At 52.0% G+C, this 19,759-nt stretch overlaps 1 protein-coding gene and 1 pseudogene across 10 annotated transcripts in view; both read left to right on the top strand.

The window, feature by feature from the left end:
• Positions 1 to 5,028: 5,028 nt before the first annotated feature.
• Positions 5,029 to 5,181, top strand: LOC113830961 (annotated as a pseudogene).
• Positions 5,182 to 6,876: 1,695 nt separating this feature from the next.
• Positions 6,877 to 19,759, top strand: part of Dnm1 (dynamin 1) — a 44,535-nt gene continuing 31,652 nt past the window's right edge. For 8 of the 10 annotated variants that reach the window (XM_027423844.2, XM_035446206.1, XM_027423837.2 and 5 more), the window contains exons 1-3: positions 6,877 to 7,163; positions 18,896 to 18,969; positions 19,414 to 19,563. In XM_027423844.2, coding sequence (XP_027279645.1) covers positions 7,003 to 7,163; positions 18,896 to 18,969; positions 19,414 to 19,563 — 385 coding nt within the window. In that variant the 5' untranslated portion in view covers positions 6,877 to 7,002. Of the gene's footprint in view, positions 7,164 to 17,596; positions 17,687 to 17,979; positions 18,105 to 18,895; positions 18,970 to 19,413; positions 19,564 to 19,759 lie in introns of those variants that run through there. The other 2 variants (XM_035446205.1, XM_035446204.1) reach the window with 2 other exon arrangements.

The following is a 19,759-nucleotide window of genomic DNA, read 5'->3' as shown; positions in this document are numbered from 1 at the left end:
CCCGTGTGGGGCTGGGAGCCGAGCGAAAATGCTAATTTAGAATGCGGGCGTGACGGGAGCGGAGTGTGTGTGTGAATTCAGTTTTTTTTTATAGTCTTTTCAAAGATTTATTATATATATATAATGTGCATCCTGAAACTAGAGCATTTGTGAACCGTGTTGTGGGTACTAGGAATTGAACCCAGATCCTCTGCGCTCTGTAGACCAGGCTGGCCGCGATGACTCCCGAGTGCTGGGATTAAAGGCGTGCGCCACCACCTTCCCTGTGCAACAAATGTTCTTTTTTTTTTTTTTTTTTTTTTTTTGGTTTTTTCGAGACAGGGTTTCTCTGTGGAGCTTTGGAGCCTATCCTGACACTCGCTCTGGAGACCAGGCTGGCCTCGAACTCACAGAGATCCACCTGCCTCTGCCTCCCGAGAGCTGGGATTAAAGGCGTGCGCCACCAACGCCCGGCTTGCAACAAATGTTCTTAACCACTGAGCAAACTCTCCAGTCCCTGATTTTCTTTTCTGTTTCATTACATAGCCGTGGTTGGCCTGGAACTCACTTTGTAGACCAGACGGGCTTAGAACTCACAGAGATCATCCTGCCTCTGCTACCAGCTCTGGCCCAGTTATAATCCTCTTTACTGGCTCTCACCCTGCCCCTACAAGGGTCTAGATACCGAGGACTCCCTCATCCCAAGTAGTTTTGACAGTCTCCTTTACCTTGTCTGTTACCCCTCCCAGGATCACCCCCACACTGCCGCAGCTCAGACTTCGAGGACCGGCCGCACGGTGGCGCTAGGTACCTCAGACACCAAATCACCTTTGCTGCAGTCAGGTGACTGCGCTGATCAGTAGGCTCTGGACTGGGGGTTCACACATCACCTGGACCTACCTGTTGAGCAGTAGTTGGGGCTAACTGCGCTAAAGTGGCTCACCCTGGCAGGAGGATGGCCACGGCTGGGGCATGCGTGTTTGGATGGGTGGGCTTCATCCTTGAAGGACAGGGGTATTTGGGAAGGGAGCGGTGACAGGGGCAAGTCAGAAAGCGCTTGTAAACCCAGCATATGGGAGGCAGAAGCTGGAGGATCGCTGGTTCCAGACTAGCCGGGGCTGCACAGCAAGATCTTGGGTCAAAATAACACTATTATTTTAAAGTAAAAGAAAACACACTCGGGCCTGGCCGGGCATACTGGCTCCAGCCTATAATCTTCATGCAAGAGGGACGGAGGCCGAATGATCGCGAATTCAGAGCCAGCTAGTGGGACTCTGTGACAAACAAACAAATGCTGCAGCCCGGTGGGAACCCAGGTGCAGGTAGTGAAGGAGTCAGGGTCTCCTTTGCCTTCTGGTTCAACGACCCTGAAGGACTGGAGGAGGCCTCTCCGCTGGTTTGTTGATCTGCAAAATAAGTGTCCCCTCCTGTAGGTGTGTGTGTGAAGATGGCATTACATAATGCTTAGCACTGACGCTGGCACACGGCGGGCGAGCTTAGCTAGTTGCTAAAGTGAAAACACTAAAAATAATGCTGGTGCTAGCGAAGACCAGAAGCCAGCTGGAGCTGAATGCGCACGCGCATCTCTCATGCACGCACTTGTCAAGTGTTTATCAAGGCTCTTGATCACCCTTTGCCCTTTGACCTACTAACCCCCTTGTAGGAATATAGCTAGGAAAACGACCAGAAAAGGGACTTTAAAAGCCAGCAGGTTTGTCCCTGGAAACGTTATTTATAATAGCAGGCTGGAAAAACAGCTTCGGCGGGAAAAGCTAAGCCATAGTGTCTGCTTCTTAAATAGGAAGCACACAGCCATCAGAAATTAGATTTTCAAAAGATATTAAACATTCACAATACCACATAGTGTGAACTCAGCAGATTCTCAGATTCCATATACATTATGAGCTGAGCTTTGTGGGGGCTGGGGATAACAGTGGATAGTGCGCTCGAGGAGATTTTCATTTTCCTCCCCCTTTTTTGTTTTTGTTTTTTGTTTTTGTTTTTTTCGAGACAGGGTTTCTCTGTGGCTTTGGAGGCCGTCCTGGAACTAGCTCTTGTAGAATAGGCTGGTCTCAAACTCACAGAGATCCGCCTGCCTCTGCCTCCTGAGTGCTGGGATTAAAGTCGTGCGCCACCAATGCCCAGCCCAGCCATACCCTCTTCTAGCTTCCTAAGACTCAAGGGTCCCTCTAGAGGGTGCAGTGTGTGGAGAGGTACTGCTTACAGCTAAGCTAACTAATCCTGTTAAATTGGTTCTCTACCCAAATTTGCTTCATCACTTCAGGGTTCTGCAGTTCAGGGGTTTTATTATCCATCCTCTTTTACAGTTAGAGAAGCTGATTTTCCCAGAGCTGATTGCTCCACATCGTCAGGCCACCAAGCAGTGTGTAGAGAATGGACATGAACACCAGACTATTGGCTTCATCCCTCCCCAGGGCAGAATCAGCAATGATGCCAGGCCCTCTCCCAGGCTCTTGGGGAGTAACTCTCCATGGGATGGGATGGGACAAATGCAGACACCTAGCCCAGCAGCTCCTCCAAACTCCGAGAACGCCTTTGTGCCCAGCCTCCCAGCCTTAAAGAATAGGGTACTGTGCAAGCCCCAGCCTGACTCAGGGGCTTCCCCTACAGTGCCCTTACAGTGCCCCTGCCCTGGGTGCCTGTCTTAGGGTTTCTATTGCTGTGAAGAGACACCATGACCACAGCAACTCTTATAAAAGAAAATATTTAATCGGGGCCATCCATTGTTGTCACGGTGGGAAGCATAGGGGTGTACAAGCAGAGGTGCTGGAGAGGGAGCTAAGAGCTCTACATATGGATCCGCAGATTGCAGAAAGAGAGAGACACTGGACCTGACTTGAGCATTTGAAACCCCAAAGCCTACCTAGTCAACAAGGCCACACCTACTCTAACATGGCCACATCTTTTCATCCCTGCCATGTAATGCCACTTCCTAATGAGCAAGTATCTAAATATGTGAGCCTATGAGGGCCATACATATTCAAACTATCACAGTGCTCTTGCTCCATGTTCCTGATCTGCTGGGTACATCTGGTTCTCCCCTGTGAATCCCTGCTGCAATAGGATGAGCCTTGCATCTTACTAACGTCTTCATGGACCTGTGTCTTGCATGAGTTCTGCCACCAAGTAAACACTGATCCCTGTGTGTTGAAGAAAACATAATGATCCGAAAGGCCAGACCCAGAGAAGACTGAATGGCTAAATACAGAGGCTTTCTCTAGGGGCTTTTATCTGAAGACCACTGTTCCAATCACCTATCGTGGCTTCTTTCATTTTTATTTATTTGTGTACGTGTGTGTGTGTGTGTGTGTTTCCATGAGTTTGTGTGGAGGTCAGAGGACAACTTGAGGGAGCCATCTCTCCTGCTCTACCATGTGGTTCCTGGTATCAAACACAGATAGGCAGGATGGGTGGAAAGTGCCTTCATGTGCTCAGCCATCTCACTGGCCCTTAAGTGATATTTTTTTAGCATCTGCTGTGCACAAATTACAAGAGGATAGTGTGTGGTCTTTTGTGCACTCAAAATACATATATTTAGCTAGGGAGATAGTGCAGTCTGTAAAGTGCTTGCCTACTAAGCATAAAGACCAGAATTGGAATCCCACAACATGTAAAAAGCCAGTCATGGAAATGTGTGCTTGTGACTCCAGTGCAAAAGAAGAGAGGACCCTGGGCAGGTTGGTCAGTCACTTACCTGCTTGATGAGTCCCAGGCCAATGAGGAATCCTTTCTCAAAAACAAGGTGGATGGCAGATGAGGACACCATTTGAATTTCTCCTCTAACCTCTGTGTGTGTGTGCGCGCGCCCGCACGTGTGAGTCATACCCACCTCTATTGACAGCTTGACTCCATCACTTCCTTGCCTTGTGACCTCAGACAGGTTTCTCAGTAGTGTCTCTGCACCTCATTTCTCTCATCTATCACAGAAAGCTACTAAAAGTTCTGAGACAGTGCCAATGGAGTCACCAAGCATAGTCACTGCTGGGAGGAATCACTTATGGAATGTTTCTATTAATAACTGGGCTCTGGGCTGGGCGTTGGTGGCACATACATTTAATCCCAGCACTCGGGAGGCAGAGGCAGGCAGATCTCTGTGAGTTCGAGGCCAGCCTGGTCTTCAGAGCAAGTTCCAGGATAGGCTCCAAAGCTACACAGAGAAACCCTGTCTCAAAAAACAAAACAAAACAAAACAACAACAACAAAAAACCCAAAACAAAACCAAAAAACAAAAACAAAAACTGGCCTCCGTGGTGGTCAAAATTCAGGAGCTCAGCATAGCATCCTCTCTTCCCAGTGTTTAAAGCAGAGGGCCAAAATATTTGGTGTTTTGGGGGATCTGATTTGATGGGTGTATTGTCCCTCAGAATGCCCAGCTTCTTTGAGCCTAGGGACCTCTCTGCAGAAGCCCTCTTTCACCTCTGAAAAGCTACCCAGAAAGCATGAGGGCAGAGTGTATGTCAGAGAGTGTGTACTTTCTGAATTCACACATGTGTGCATCTTCCTTCATCCACAGCATCACCCTCTCCACACTCCCATTTCAGTTCACACAGAAATTTCCTAGAGGACTTGATCCTTGTTGCACTCCAGCTGTGACACAGAAATGTCCTGGATGAGGCCTGGGACTAACCAACTTCCCACCAGGTCCCAGTGGCTCAGGGACCAATTATTGCAGGGCATTTAGCATGATCCCATTTTGTAAAGATAAAAGACCTGTCGAAGCTGGGCAGTGGTGGCGCACGCCTTTAATTCCAGCCCTCGAGAGGCAGAGGCAGGTGGATCTCTGTGAGTTTGAGGTCAGCCTGGTCTACAGAGTGAGTTCCAGGACAACCAGGGCTACACAGAGAAGCTCTGTCTTGGAAAAAACAAAAAACAAAACAGCAACAACAAACAAAATGATACACTGCAGAATAGACCCTCAGCTATAGTGTTGAGCCATAGGTGAAAAAATAGCCAAAGGCTTTCAAATACTTCTGAATGTCTGTTTTTTTATGGTAAGTTTCACTATTGTGTTTCAGAAAATGAATTATAATACGTAGCTGGCAGGAGAGATGCCATGATCATGAAAGTGTTTTTTGCAGGATGAGGCTCATCCATTTCATGCTGACCCCATGATTTTCCCAAACACGAAACACTGGCTGCAAATTTTGTAGTAGTGGAGGGCTACATTCACAATTTCCTCTGAAAAAAGAAAAGAAAGACTAAGAAAAAAATAACAAAATCCCAGTTGCAATGGTCCAGACAGACATGTTTAGGCTGTACAACCAGCCTAGATTGATGGTGCCTATCATCTTGGTTTGCATCCCTACCTTCTTTGGTCCTTGGAGCATAACAGGTTGGCTAAGGACAGCTGCTCTGGTTGGAGGATGCTGGGACTTGTGCTTCAGCTACCTGGACTTCTAGTGTGGTTGGCATGGTTGGAGAGCGCCAGTGAGCACCAGGCCCCGGGCTGGGCCCTATACAGCATTCTGTTCTGTCATCTGCCCACTCTCCTGATTAGATAACTGAGATCCAGAAATGTGGAAGAATCCAGATAACATTTGTAGGTAAGGCCCAGGGGGTTCTCCACCTAAATGAAAATCCCTTCTCACTTGGCTCATTGTCCACTTGCTTTTAGTCTTTGTTCCAGTCTTACCTTGTATTACAGTCTCTGATCACCCTGTATACATTAACAGCACAAAATCTGCCCCAGCCACGCTCCCTGCTCATCAACTTGGACAGCCATGTTTATTGGCTGAGTGGCATCTAGCCCTCCTTTTCCCACTCAACTATAAGCCACGTGTAGGTAAGGACCATCCTTCTCATTGCTTTTTCTTTGGGGTCTAGCATGGTGCCTGACTCAGGAACCATGATATAGTGGGTGAAAAACTAATAGTCTCCAATTTTCAGGACACTTCTCTAGTCTCGGCACACGGAAGGGACCTGCTGGCCGACCATTCCTTTATTGGCTTCCTAGTGGGGAATCCTAATTAGTTCCCTCTTGGTGCAAAACGGGTAGCTGGGCACAGTGCTTCATGGCCTCTCTGTGTGAAAGAGACAAGCAAGTACAGTTGGAAGAGTCCTTGTTTGAATCTCAGTATTTACCACTCTCCATGCACTGGGCCTGGCTACCATCCTCTTAGATCACTAGAGTTTAAGACAAGAACTTTCACCTCTCCCTGGAAGGGCTTTCTTCCACCCAGGTGCTTTTCCCTTATCTGCTCGTGGCTGGCCCCTTCTTATCATCTAGGTTCCTTTTCAAAGGTCACTTCCTCAGAATACCTTTAACTCCTCCCTGCTAACCTGGCTTTATACTCCCTGCTGATTTCTTCCATTTCTTCTAGTACAGATGATTTCTGTTTTTCCCGTTCCAGCCTCTGCCTTTTGGGTCTTGTCTGTCCCACCACCTGTAAAATCTGAGCGTGGAGACCCCAGCTGTGTTCTGCTTAGTGTTGTATCTGCGAGTTTCGGATGGGGCCTGGCTTATCATACCCAAAGATAGAAAGAAATATGCTAGAGATTATTAATCAGTGCCGGAACCTAGAATAGAAAGCATCCAAGGTTAAGTGGACTAGGGCTGATTTTGGTCAGCTGACTACATACAACCTTCAGGGTGCCAGATCTAGGCCTCAGTTTCTCTACTGGAAATGAATGCTGAAATGAAGTAATCATGACCACCATTTAATAACCTATTTCTAGAGTTAGCACCCCTCTCGTCTCCAGAAATAATGTCTTCGATGTAGCATCCGTACCCCAGAGACACAGGTAAATCGCCCCAAAAGCCGCAGAAGGAGAAAACTACAACACCCATGTCGCTCCGCGCAGCGCCTGCGCATGGTGACCAGCCCGCGAGACCTTGTGCGCCATCTAGCGGTAGTATGGAGAAGCGCTCCGCTCGGATCCCCGTGGGGCGGGGGACCCGCGGCGCACGCAGTCGGGATATTCGGCTGCAGCCGCGAAGCCGGGGGCCAGGAGCCGGAGCAGGAGCGGCGGCCGGGATCGCAGCCCGCCGGGCCCGCCGCAGCCATGGGCAACCGCGGCATGGAAGACCTTATCCCTCTGGTCAACCGACTACAAGACGCCTTCTCCGCCATCGGCCAGAACGCGGACCTCGACCTGCCGCAGATAGCCGTGGTGGGCGGCCAGAGCGCCGGCAAGAGCTCGGTGCTGGAGAATTTCGTGGGCAGGTAGGAGCGGCGCGGACTCCCGCGCTCTGGCGCCCAGGGTCCCCTCCCCGGGCTCCGACGGTCTGGTCGCTGCTCCTGAGGATCGAGCGCCCCCGCCCCCCCATCCCTGGGGTCCGCAGCGACCCCGTCAGACCACGGACATCGGTGGAGTACCCCACTCACGCCGCCTTCTTCACCCCTTCACTCCGCAGGGCGACCCCCAGCAGAGGGTTGTCCTTGATCGCCAATACCCGCACCCTGGGGGCCCGCATTACTCAGCGCCTAGCTGGGAGCGGACAGCACCCGGAGGGCAGTGTCCCCTTCCCACCCTAGGATCCATGGAGCCCGCTCTGCCCCCGTGGGAATTTCTGGTCGTGACAAGGGACAGCCCCCTCCTTCAGTCCCTAGAAAAGGACACAGCCCCGTGGGCATCAGGGACCAGGCACAGCCTCCCCCTCCGCACACGCGCACACGCGCGCGCGCACACACACACACACACACACTCGCGCGCGCTCACACACACACACACACACACACGCGCGCGCGCGCGCACACACACACACCTCTGCGGCTCCCGCCGCCATCGGTGCGCAGAGCCGCGGAGGGGGAGGCGCGGGCTGCGGGGTGAAGAAGGGAAGGGGAAGGGAGGAGAACAGAGGGCCCCTGGCTTCGCCGCCCCCTGGGTGGGGGCCTCCTGTCAGCGTCCTCCTCCCCTGGCCTGGTAGAAAGGTTGTGATGGAGAGAGAAGGCGGCAGAGGGCAGAGATGACTAAGTCCGGGATGCAGGATGGCGGGGAGGTGGAGGGTGGTGAGCCATTGCAGAACCTAATCCTCCTCTGGCCTCTGATCCCACAAGGCGCTGGGAAAGCCAGGTGGCAGAGGGGAGGAGGGCAGCCTTAGAGACAAAGGGTCTTGAACTTAGGGGGACAGGCGGGGTCGTGACCCCCCAGGCTCCCTTTGAGCCAGGGAAGACAGAGATGGCATTTCCAGTTGTTAGAGTAGACAATTCTGAGTTCAGAACAGGGTGGGGAGGGGCTGCCGGACAGAGGGAGGGGCAGGGGCATTGACTTCCACCCATCCCCTGCATGGCTCCCTCTCTCATCTTTCTAGAAAATGTTGCTTTCTTGCAATGACCTTCATGGCTAAGGAGATGATTGGCATGAGGGAGAGAGAAGCAGGGGCCCCTCCTTCCAGAGGAACAGGAATTCTGTGGGGTGACATCTGGGTCTAAGCCAGGTTCTGTTGGCAAACCTTGGGCAAGTCACTTGCCTTTACCAAACATCTGTGTGATATGAACAGTCTGGATGGTTGATGCCACCCCTCACAGGTCCCCAGAAGCCCCACTGCAAGCCCACCCTGAAGGCAGGGAGGGGACCCGAGTAGAGCCATGTATTGGGCACGGCACAGTGGAAGTAGCTGTGTCAGTCTTGTCAGCAGAGGGAAGCAGCTGTCTCTGGATCATGTGACCCCAGAGCTGCAGACACCATTGAGAAACCATACAGATGAGCCCCTTCCCAGGGCTGTTAAGTGAGCCCTTGGAGACAGTGGAAAGCAAGGATGTCCAGCACTTTACTGTATATAAACCATAGTCCCATCTCACCCACTGAGCTTTCTGAACTGCTGTGAGCCAGACTGGGCTCTGGTAAGGGGCTGCAGACGGCGGCGGGCGGGGGGGGGGGGGGTGTGGACTCCACAGAGCTCCTGCCATAGCCCCAGTGAAGCAGACACCTTGCAAACAGCCACCCTATAGAGGGTCAGCCGAACTTAGATGCTTTCTTTACTCAAGGTCACTTATTCCAGAAAGGTAATTCCTGTCAAACTCCATCTGAACCCTACATTGGTCATGGGGACTCACTGGAGTGTAGATACCTGGTTTCCCTAGGTGTAGGATGGAGACCCTGGAAACTTACCTTGACCTCATAAAAGGGTATGAAAGCCATTCACTAAATCCATGGAAGAGAGTCATTGAGACACTGGAGTCTAGTAACCTGGGGACCTATCCATGGTGCTCCTGCCCTCTGGGAATACAGCACGATGGCCCAGACCATGGCAGATACAGAGCTGTTTACCTGCCAAGTGGCAGAATGAGGCCTGGACTCTGCCCTTTGTACCCACTGCCCTTGGCCATGGCTCCAGGAGGAGGATGTAAAGGAGTGTCCAGATGCAGTCGGTGGGGGTGGGGGTGGGGCAGAGGAGGACTGATCCAGATTGGAGGAGCAAGTGAGAAGCAGTGTTGACCCCTAAAGCTAGTAAAGAGGCCAGGACTGGGACATGAGTGGCAAAATTGAGGCTAGGGGTAGGGTTGGGTTCCAACCAGCCCTACCTGTGCCTGCTTGGGTTCCTGACCTCTCTACCTAGCTCTGGGTCCCCAGACCCGTGAGCATGGAAACAAGAGCTCTTTCTCCTGGGGCTTCCAGAGCACCAACCCCCATGGAGAGGAAGTGGAAACTCCCTGGAGGAAACAAGCTAATCCAGGCCAGCCAGGCTCCCAGGCACCTAGGAGTTGCAGGCAGTGTCAGCCTGCAATGGAGGTGACCCAGCAGCTGTCCAGGACACTGCCGGGATTTGTTTGAGTCCATGCTACTTCTTTCACTTCCCTTTCCAGATGGGAGAAACTGAGGCCGGTTCATTCAGTCATCCAGCAGTCCTTGGAGGGCCCATGGTAGTCACACTAGATAGTCTTTGGTGAGGATGAAGCTGTGTATTCCATAAGGGAAGCTGAGGCAACTGAAGGATGTGGACAGTGTCCTGGAGGGAGCAGAGCTTATTTCCACGCGGAGAGCTCAGAAGGTCTTAGAGGAAGGGCTCACCTAGGAGAACCAAACAGGGCCAAGCTGTGGGAGAAGCTGGGGGAAGATTCCTGGCCAGGGAACAGTAAACACAAAGGGATTGGGGCAGGAAAGAATCAGCTTGAAACACAAACAGGCACCACCATGGCTGGCATTTGCCCTGGCAGGAACTATGTGACTGGCATAGGCAGGTCCTGCTTCTGTGAGGCCTTAGGCCACTGTCAGGAGGTTGGGTTTATTTTCCTCATCCCTGGAGGCTCGTAAGTGGTGGGATGACTTGATATGATTCTGAAAAATGTGTGCCAGGGAGGAGGCAGGAGGGAGGACTAAGGTGGCTCCTACAGGGGTATGGAAGAATGTGGGAGCAGATCTGTCTGGGGCAGGTCCCACTGATTCACAGACAGGAGAGGGAGTGGGAGCCGCTGAGAGGGGATCAAGAGTGACTCTGGGGTCAAGGTTGATGATCAGGAGAGTCCGGGAGCACCAACCTCAGGGGACAGTGGGGTGGTAGTAGATAGGTTCTAGGCAGTGAGGATTCAGTCTTGAGCGTATTAAGTCAGAGGTGTTGGGGAATGGGAAACTGGGGAGAGGACACGAGAGAAATGTAAATTTGGAAGCTGTCAGTGTAGACATGGGATTTAAACCCGAGAGAGAGCTGGAATCATACAGGGTAGTGCTGGAGGAGTGTCTGTGGCCCTGTGACTGTGATGCCACCTCCATGCCTTCTCTCCCAGCATTCTTCCAGAGTAGCATGGCAGGTAAGCACTTACCTTTTGCCCCCAGCCAGGGGGTAGGGAGAACAGTGGGAATGTGGCAACCACAACAGCCCCAGGCATCTTGCTCTATCCCCGGCTATCTACTATTTTCCTGTCTATAAAATGGGGACAGTAACATGATCCCTGCGAGACTTTATGGAGGGTTGAAAGAACACAGGTGTAGCAGGGCTGTGTCTCCCCATCCTGGTAGGGCATGGGTGGTACATGAGCTCCTGTCCTGAACCCAACAGTCAGCAGGGAGGAGACATAGGTGATTCTCCCTACTCCACAGCCTGGGCCTCCATTGCCCTTCTCTGCATTGGGCTCCATTTTCCCACAGGAGCCTGGCCACCCCTCAGTGTTCAGATTGTATTCTCCCCCCACCACTTTCCTAGAGGGCCCATTTCTCAGAGTTGGAGACTGAAGTTGAAGAAAGTGAGGGGATGTAACAGCCATCTGAGACAAGGGGTCCCTGGGGTCCCTGGCCTGGGGTGGGCAGAGAGAACAGACATGTCCTGGCCTTGCCCTTAGAAAATGGCATTAAGGCTGACCTGAGTAAAACTAAATAGCCTGAGAATCCGCAGCAAGAATGAGCCATTCTTGGTGTGGGACAGTCACCAAGGCCCCCTCCCCACATGGTCTCCTCGGAGCACACCCTTGACACACAGAGCACTCACTGCCTGTGGGCTCACAGCTGTGGCTGGTCTCAGCCAAGGGACACCTTGCCCCACCCTTGTCATCCCAGTGGTCAGAGGAGTTAATGATGAAAGGTGACCCTGGCAGACAGCATCTGATCTCGGCGCCAGGAGAGTAGAGTTTCCCAGGGCTTGGTTGGGGGTCAGAGGGTGGGAACCCTAGCTCATCAGATAGTGAGTATTCAGGTAGAACACCGGTGTGGGAAGCCAGGTGTGGGCACAGTGTTGTCAGGCGTGGGCGGGAACAGAACCACGGGCCCACGGGCCATGTGTCTAGGATTGCTATTATAAATCAGGGCCAGGCTGCTGAAGGCAGTACATTCTGCCCTTGGCAAACCCACCCTTCGTGGGGGCAGGTGGCCCCTCTGTCAGACTGCCCTGTCCCTTCTCATCCCACCTTGCACCACAAAGTGCCCCCCCACAGTCACTGTAAACTCCATAACTGTCATATTATCTATGGCTCCAGAAAGGACCTCTCTCTTGGCAACCCCTAAAATGAGGGCCATTTCCCCAGGACCTCAGAGACCTTTATCCATAGGTGTGATGATATCCAGGGCTGGGGCCCCTGTTTACCACACCAAAGGACAGCACTGTTTACTTATTGTCTTTGTGAGATCCATAGCCAGTGGCAGGAAAAGGGAGCTATCATCTAAGGCTTTCAGAATGGCTCAGAGAAGGTGGAGGTCTTGCCTGAAGTCACACAGCAATCAAAGACAGGAGAGGAACCAACAGGTCTCCTGCTTCTAGGCCAGACATTCCCATGTGCCTGTCCACACTCCACACCCCACCCATTTGTACAGCCCCATCTCTGTCCTTCTCCCTCTGGGTGTCTCTGATTCTTACACCTTCTGAGATAGAAGCCTCATAGAAGATCATTCTAGAGACTCGGAATTCCTACAGGCAACAAGGAGAGGCAGTTAGACTTGGAAGGTGCTTAGGGCAGATCCCTGAGTGGTAGATGCCCAGTAGCCTGGACAGAGACCCCAGAACCAACCTCTCCAGCCAACACATCCAGAGTTTGGTCCCCAAGCCCTGCAAAGCCAGGCACCAGAGTGGTGACCTCTTACTGCCCTGAGTCTGTTCTTAGTCTACCAGCAGGGAACTCTATACAGCTCCCTCTCCTAATTGCCTCTAGCTGAATCCTTCTTTGGATCCTGTCCCCTCAAAACTAAGCCCCAGATCCCCAGTTGAGCCGTAGTGGCCTGATTATCTTCAGCCAGTCCACACTGGTCCCGACTTGCATGGCAGTTTGTGGAGGAAATGGTTGGAGTCTCTCTGACATGGTTTGCCTTCTCTGCTCTCCTGTCCCCATGTCCCTCACTGGTTCCAACCTCCAAGTCCCTTCAGCCAACCCCTTCCAGATGCCTTCCCTGGTGCCCTCGCTCCCTGTGCTAGCCCTGTTCCATGTGTGGGGTGGGGCTGTTTCCCCTCAAAGTACAGAAGAAAGGAGGTGGCTGAGCCTGGTAGACAGCAGTTACAGCATCTATTTAGAGCCTTGCTATTCTTTTCTCCTCTGGCTCCCATGCACCTGGTCTTAGCAGCCGAGGAGACCAATAGCTTGAACGGGGAGGGAAATCATAGGTGAGTAGTTCTCACCTGCCTGAGCCTCCAGCACCTCTGCAGAGCACATAGCCAGACGGAGAGCCAGGTTTTGAGCGCCCCCGTGGGCTCCCTCAGTTAGGTCTTCCACAGTCAGGCTCTCAGGGCATCATCTCAAGAACCCTAGAGCTGCTGCACGGAGTCCCATTTCACTGATGAGGAAACTGAAGCTCTGAGCAGGGACACACTCCTGGAGGTGAAGATGGAGCTTTCTTCTCATGCTGCTGAGTCAGGAAATATCAACGCAGGGGCATCTGTATCAGGTGTCTTGGGAGATGTCCCCGAGGGCCTGTAGGAGCCTAAGTGGGAGTCCAGATGAGTGTCATGTGACTTCTGCCCTCTGAGCCTCAAATTTTCCTTCCCCTGTGAGACGTGGAAACTGATCACAGCCACCTTAGCCAACCATAGGAGCAGCCACTCAAGATGACAGAGCCTTAAACAGCCTTGCTGCTGTGAGATTTATGCACAATAAAACCAACTCGTTTTAAATGCACAGTTCAATGATTTTTAGGTATTTACAGAGTTCTGCAACCATCATCATAAACTAATTTTAGAATATTCCCATCACCCCAAAAAGAAATCTCAGAATGCCGCAGATTTTCAAGGCTCCAGCAGAGTCTGGACAGCAGTCAGCAGCCACCGGTGCTAGCAAAATGGTTCCAGTGGTTGTCCCCCAGGGGCTGGGACAACTGTTGTACTTTATTTTGTAAAATAGTTTATTTTTCAAATGGAGAAAAAAAGCTGCTTCTTCTTCTTCTTCTTCTTCTTCTTCTTCTTCTTCTTCTTCTTCTTCTTCTTCTTCTTCTTCTTCTTCTTCTTCTTCTTCTTCGGGACCAGGGCGTTGGTGGCTCATGCCTTTAATCCCAGCACTTGGAAAGCAGAGGCAGGCGTATCTCTGTGAGTTCCAGGCCAGCCTGGTCTACAGAGAGATTTCCAGGACAGCCAGAACTGTTACACAAGACAGGGACTCTTTGCACAGCCCTGGCTGTCCTAGAACTCATGCTGTAGGCTAGGCCAGCCTTAGATTCACAGAGATCCACCTGCCTCTGCCTCCCAGAGGAGGTCAGATTTCCTGGAACTGGAACTACAGATAGTTATGAGCTGCCATGTGGATGCTGGGAATTGAACCCAGGTCTTCTGGAAGAACAGCCAGTGTTTTTAACTGATGAGCTATCTCTCCAGCCCAAAATCTTAATTTTTTAATTAGATGGAAAAAGGAACTATTTCCATTTTGAAAACATAACTTCCACTGGGTGGTGGCACATATCTTCAGTCCTAGCACTTGGGAGGCAGAGCCAAGTGGATCTCTGAGGTTGAGGCCAGCCTGGTCAACAAAGTGAGTTCCAGGATAGCCGGAGCTACACAAAGAGAAACTCTGTCTTGAAAAACCAAAACAACAACAAAAACATAATTTCCTCATGTTAAAAATCAACACAAGAAGGAAGGAATGGAAGAAGGGAGAAAAGGATTAAGTAAGGGAGGAGGAAAAGGGAAGAGAGGAAGGGAGGAAGCATGGATGGAAAGACAAAGGGCAGGAATGGAAGGGGGACTAGGAAGAGTGGACATTGCCATGTGGGGTCCCACCCCATCACCAACTTGCCTTGGACAACAGCCTTCTTTTTGTGATTCGGTGTCCCCTGCTGTCCAGTGAGCTGTAAGTGGGGACTGGAAGAGCTCCTTGTCCACCCTCAATTTTCTCTACAGGGTGTCTGAGGGCCTGCCCCTTGTCTGCTCAGCCTGGACAATGGATATGCAGGCAGGTCCCACCCAGCCCCTGCTCGGGGACCATTAACACTGGAAGGGAGTCCACGGCTAGACTGCCCTGAAATGTTCAAACATCAGCTTGATATTTACACGCTGCAACATGTGGGCTGCTTCAGGCCTCCTGGGTCTCCTGGGGCCCTGGGAACAGAGAAGGACTTGTTGCCTGTGGCAGCTTCACCTACCCCCTATGTGTTTCTTGGCTGGCAAAATCTCTGTCCATCACTCCAGGTGGTTGCTTCGGAGGCCACCTCGGAGCATGACCAGCCCTGCCTGCCACTTTCAGGAGCTGCATTTGTCCTTGAATCCCTCTTGCCCTCCCAAGCCACCCTTATTCGTCTGGCCAGCTGGAAACGCACCTTCCACCTCTCCACACCAGATAATTCATGTGCCATAAGAGCTGTGGCTTGTCCATCCCTTAACTGCAGTAAACCCAGAGCCATCCATTGCACTGGTCTGAAAACAACACAAGAGAGGGATGTCCACCCATCCACAGCTCCAAAGTGGGAGCTCCATAAGTGCCATACCTGTCTGCTGTCAGAGCCCAAGAAGACAGAATGGTCACTTGTCAAACCAGACGTGCTATTTCTTGTCATCATTTACACACAAGCAGGGAATGGATATCAGGGCAATCTGGCCCCAAGCCTCAGGATCTGGAGTAGGAGTCGGGAGTCACTTTGGCACATTGGTGTGGTGTTTCTAGACTCTCCCGGGAGGGGATGACAGTGTCAATTTAGTTAGGAAGTAGGTGGTGCTGGAGGTCTTAAGAGGCGTTTGTTTCGTCCCTTCTGTGCTTCAGGTTTGAAGGTGTCTCTGCAGATGGCAAGGCAAGGCCTCCCTGTGAAACCACCATCTGCTCAAAATGAGTGGGAGAGCTGGCAGGCCACCAGCTGCCCTCCCATGCTGGGCTCAACACTGGCCTCTGGTGCTCAAGAGCCCACACAATTCCATAGACACCTGCTCTGCCGTCTCTAGGCTAAACAGAAGATGCAATGGTGGCTCTGACGGGAGGTTGGGTCAAAGATGCTGACCCTTCACAGGTAGTGGGACAATGTGTCCAGTAGCAGGAAAGAGCCATTCCTTCTAGTGTCTCTGGAGCACCTACTATGTGTCAGGTTCTGTGCCTTCATGTGAGGATCTACTGGTCCTGTCTGCTGTGTGTCCAAGGTCTCATTCAGCCGCTCTGCACTGCTGTGCACCCTCACACATCCTTGACCTCTCTGGACTTTGGTGTCACTGTCAGGATTCAGTGGCCAGAGGAGGTGAGGCAGAGGTTTCTGCGATGTTTCAGAATTCTCGCTGGGATTTGGGAGTCCTCCTAGAGGAGTCTAAAAATGAGGGACCCTTCTTGGTAACCCCTGTGGTCTCCATTCTTGGCATGGATTCAGTCTTTCTACCGAGAGGCCCCACAAACCCTTTAACAACAGTGTATGCCATCCTGCCACAGATGAGCATGTACAGACTCTGAGTGAAGGAGTGAGTCCAAGGGCACCAAGCAAGGTAAAGGCATGGGTGGGATTTGAACCCAGGGCCTCTACCTGGCACTGTCTCTTAACCACTCAGATAGTGAAAGAAAACATGACATTCACACAGGGTCTTGTTGATTAGTGACCTGTCCTTGGAGATTTGAACCCAACACATTGAGGAACCAGCAATTTATATACAATATAAAAAAATATAAAGACAAGGTTTCTCTGTGTAGACCAGGCTAGCCTCAAAATCAGAGATCTGCCTGCCTCTGCTTCCCACATGCTGGTATTAAAGACATGCGCCACCATTGTCCAGAATCAGCACTTTTAGTAAGCAGCCCCGTGGATTCTGACGAAGGCTGAGTGGAGAGCCTGGCCCTCTGATAGCTTGGACTTGAGGTGGCAGTGACTTGGGTCAGACCCTAAGCTGCCATCAACCTCCTCAGGTAGGCCATAGATTCCCACACTCTCTGTGGCTTTCCAGAGCCCTCCACCCTCAGGCATACAGGGCTGGGTGGGCGCATCTGCTCACAGGGAGGCCTCTCAAGGAATAACTCCAGGGAAGGTCCACATCTCTGCATGGGGAGGACTTTCAGTGGGGAGTCCCATCCTTCCAGCCCCTCCTGCAGTTTCCACAGCAACTGCTGTTGCCATGGTTTTGCTTGGCAAGCAGCTGGTGAGGAAGAGGGTGGACTGGAGGCCCCTACACCCACCAAAGCCTGCAAAAACAAGTGTGCTACCTCCACAGTCCTGGGGACCCCCAAATGGATGGGTACCCCCCGCAAGGAGTCACTGAGTGAAGGCTGGGGGGATGAAGCAGGAAGTTCCCTAGGCCCAGGACCCTCTCCCTCCCTGGCCTGCCTGTCCAGCTCTGTCCTACCACGATGTATGATCTGTTTACTTGTCTCCACCGCAGTGAGCGCTTTGGGTGGGGAGCTGGGTGACTCATCTCTCGTCCCCACGGCCCAACACAGAACCTGGTACAGATCAGAGTCAAGTCAATTATATAAAGAGCTAAGTCTGTCTCCTTGGGCTTAGGGGGTGGCACAGTGGTATGGGGGCGTTTCTAGCCTCTGGGGTACAACATACACTTGGGTTTGAATTCCAGACATGGAACTGGAGTGTATGGCTCAATAATGGAGTACTTTCCTAGCTTGTATGAGGACCTGGTTTTGAAGTCCAGCACTGAAAAACAAAGGAACAACAATAAAACCCAAACCACAACAAAACCCAAATGAATAAAACACAACTCATGTAAAACACAGTTCTGCTGTGTGACCTTGAGTGAGTCACTTCCCCTCTCTGAGCCACAGCTGCTTCATCTATAAAAATGAGAATCTCTGTGAGAATCTTGTTTGATGACTTGGGGATTCTCTTAGAATGCATTGAGCACCTCGTGAGTCCTGAGCCCTGGGCTCGGCACAGTGTACAAGGGCACACAGGAAGCACCAGCCCTGTCCTCCTGCAGAGTAGCATGGTGAGAAGGAAGCACATTTGCTTGCTGCCTAAAAGGATTAATGTATGCCAAGTTCCCCCTCCTCCCCCAGGTCACTGACCTGAGCAGCCTCTCCTTTTCTAGAGATGGTACAGGAGAGGACCCTAAGAGGGAGGCTTGAACCTGAGGCCCCTGGGGCCTGCTTGTTCTCCCTGACCCTTTGCCCCTGAGCCTGGGTCAGCACTGGGCTGGATCTCTTCCACGGAGTGACTGGCTGGATGAGTACGGCCCCCAGGTTTTGATTTGCTTCCCATTTCCTGGGTTCTGGGACTTGAGAGCTGCTACTTCTGGTGGCCTGGTTCCTGGAGAGAACTCCACCCTCCAGCCAGCCTGTGGAAGAGTCATGGGTCGGGGAATCGAGACTAGCTGACAGACAGAATTAGCCAGAAGGACAGCTGAAGTAAGCACCAGTGGTAGCAGATGTTGGGTATAAACTGTCAGGTCCCGGGACACAAATGACACTTTGGGGGCCCTGTGTGATGTCCTTCAAAGGGGGCTGAGTCCATGGGGCTTTCACAGAGATGGAGAGCTTTCACAGAGTTGAGCCCAGGCTCTCCTCTCCTGTATCATGATACCGGAACATCTCTGAGGCTGTTTTTCCATCCATAAAGTGGGAACAGTAACTGCGTCCTCCTCCCAGGGCCATTTTCTGGAGCTCATGAGCTTCTGCCCACAAAGCAGCTGGCATGCAATAGGCACCGAAGAAGTCCAAGTTCTGTTCCTTGCCTCCTCCAGGCTGCACCTGCCTTGTCTTCAACTCTAGCCAGATGGGGCCTGGGGAAGAGGAACTGAGCCACTGTTTGCCCCAGAGGGGCAGGGAAGAGAGCGGCTCTGCTCTGGTTTTGCTGAGATCAGTCCGACTGGTCACCAGTCATTTGGGCTACCCTGTGCTTCATTTTTTCCCTGAGCAGACTAACAGTGGCTGGGATGGGAGCAGGGACTTCCTATTGGCTCGGATCCAACATAGTATATATTTGAGGGACATCTGGGGAGTTGCTGGTCTAGCCTCTTGTCTACTTGAAGCAATGACTTGGGGGAGCCCACACCTTTTAGTGACAATGCTGTCAGTAAGATACTGTGGGGCCAGCCCTTTGAGGGGATTTGTGTCTCCTAATAGCAGAACAAGTACTCCCTGGGGGAAGGCAGCTGCCCACAGATCTTGACCCTCTTCTAATCCCCAACTCATTGCAGAGACTTCTTGCCCCGAGGATCTGGCATCGTCACCCGACGTCCCCTGGTTCTGCAACTGGTTAATTCCACCACAGGTGGGTATCCCTCATCAGCAGTCAGGTGTGGCCCCTCCCTAAGATGAAGTCCAGCCCTAGCTACTGAAGTATTTGTGGAATGACTTTAGACAAGATCATCCTCCCTTTCTTGGGCCGATCCCAATCTAGACAGTGGGTATAAAACTGTAAAATGGAGGCACTAGGCTCAGCGGTTAAGAACAGTGGCTGCTCTTCCAGAGGTCCCGGGTTCAATTCCCAGCACCCACTCTGTAACTACAGTTCCAAGGGATTCAACACCCTCATGCAGACGAAACACCAGTGCACATTAAATTAAATATTTTGTTTAAAAAAAAAACACTGTAAAATGGAAGCAAGGATCACTGTATTTGGAGGTAAAGGGTAGATTAAGGAAGACCAATGCCACCCAGGTGGGTTTCCCAGGTCTGATTCCTCCTCTCCTTCCCCTGCCCGTTTCTGGAGCAGAATATGCCGAGTTTCTGCACTGCAAGGGAAAGAAATTCACCGACTTCGAGGAGGTACGCCTGGAGATCGAGGCTGAGACCGACCGGGTCACCGGCACCAACAAGGGCATTTCACCCGTGCCCATCAACCTGCGAGTCTACTCGCCCCACGGTGAGGAACCTGGCCCTGCCCCCCTCCTTCTGGCTTCTTTGCCTAGCCACGCCCCCTGGGTCAATTCCCTGGGCCCCACAGTTGCGCGCTGGGAGGTGGGGGACGGTTCCTCCAAGTTCACTTACCCCAAGCCCTACCTGCTTAACCCCTTCCACTTCGGACCCCGCTCACCATAGTTACTTTTCAAGCTGGACCC

This window comes from Cricetulus griseus, chromosome 6 (genome assembly GCF_003668045.3).
Source record: "Cricetulus griseus strain 17A/GY chromosome 6, alternate assembly CriGri-PICRH-1.0, whole genome shotgun sequence".
NCBI classification, from domain to species: Eukaryota; Metazoa; Chordata; class Mammalia; order Rodentia; family Cricetidae; genus Cricetulus; species Cricetulus griseus.
Note: the sequence above shows the minus strand (reverse complement) of the source record. Positions and strands in the feature narration are given on the sequence as shown.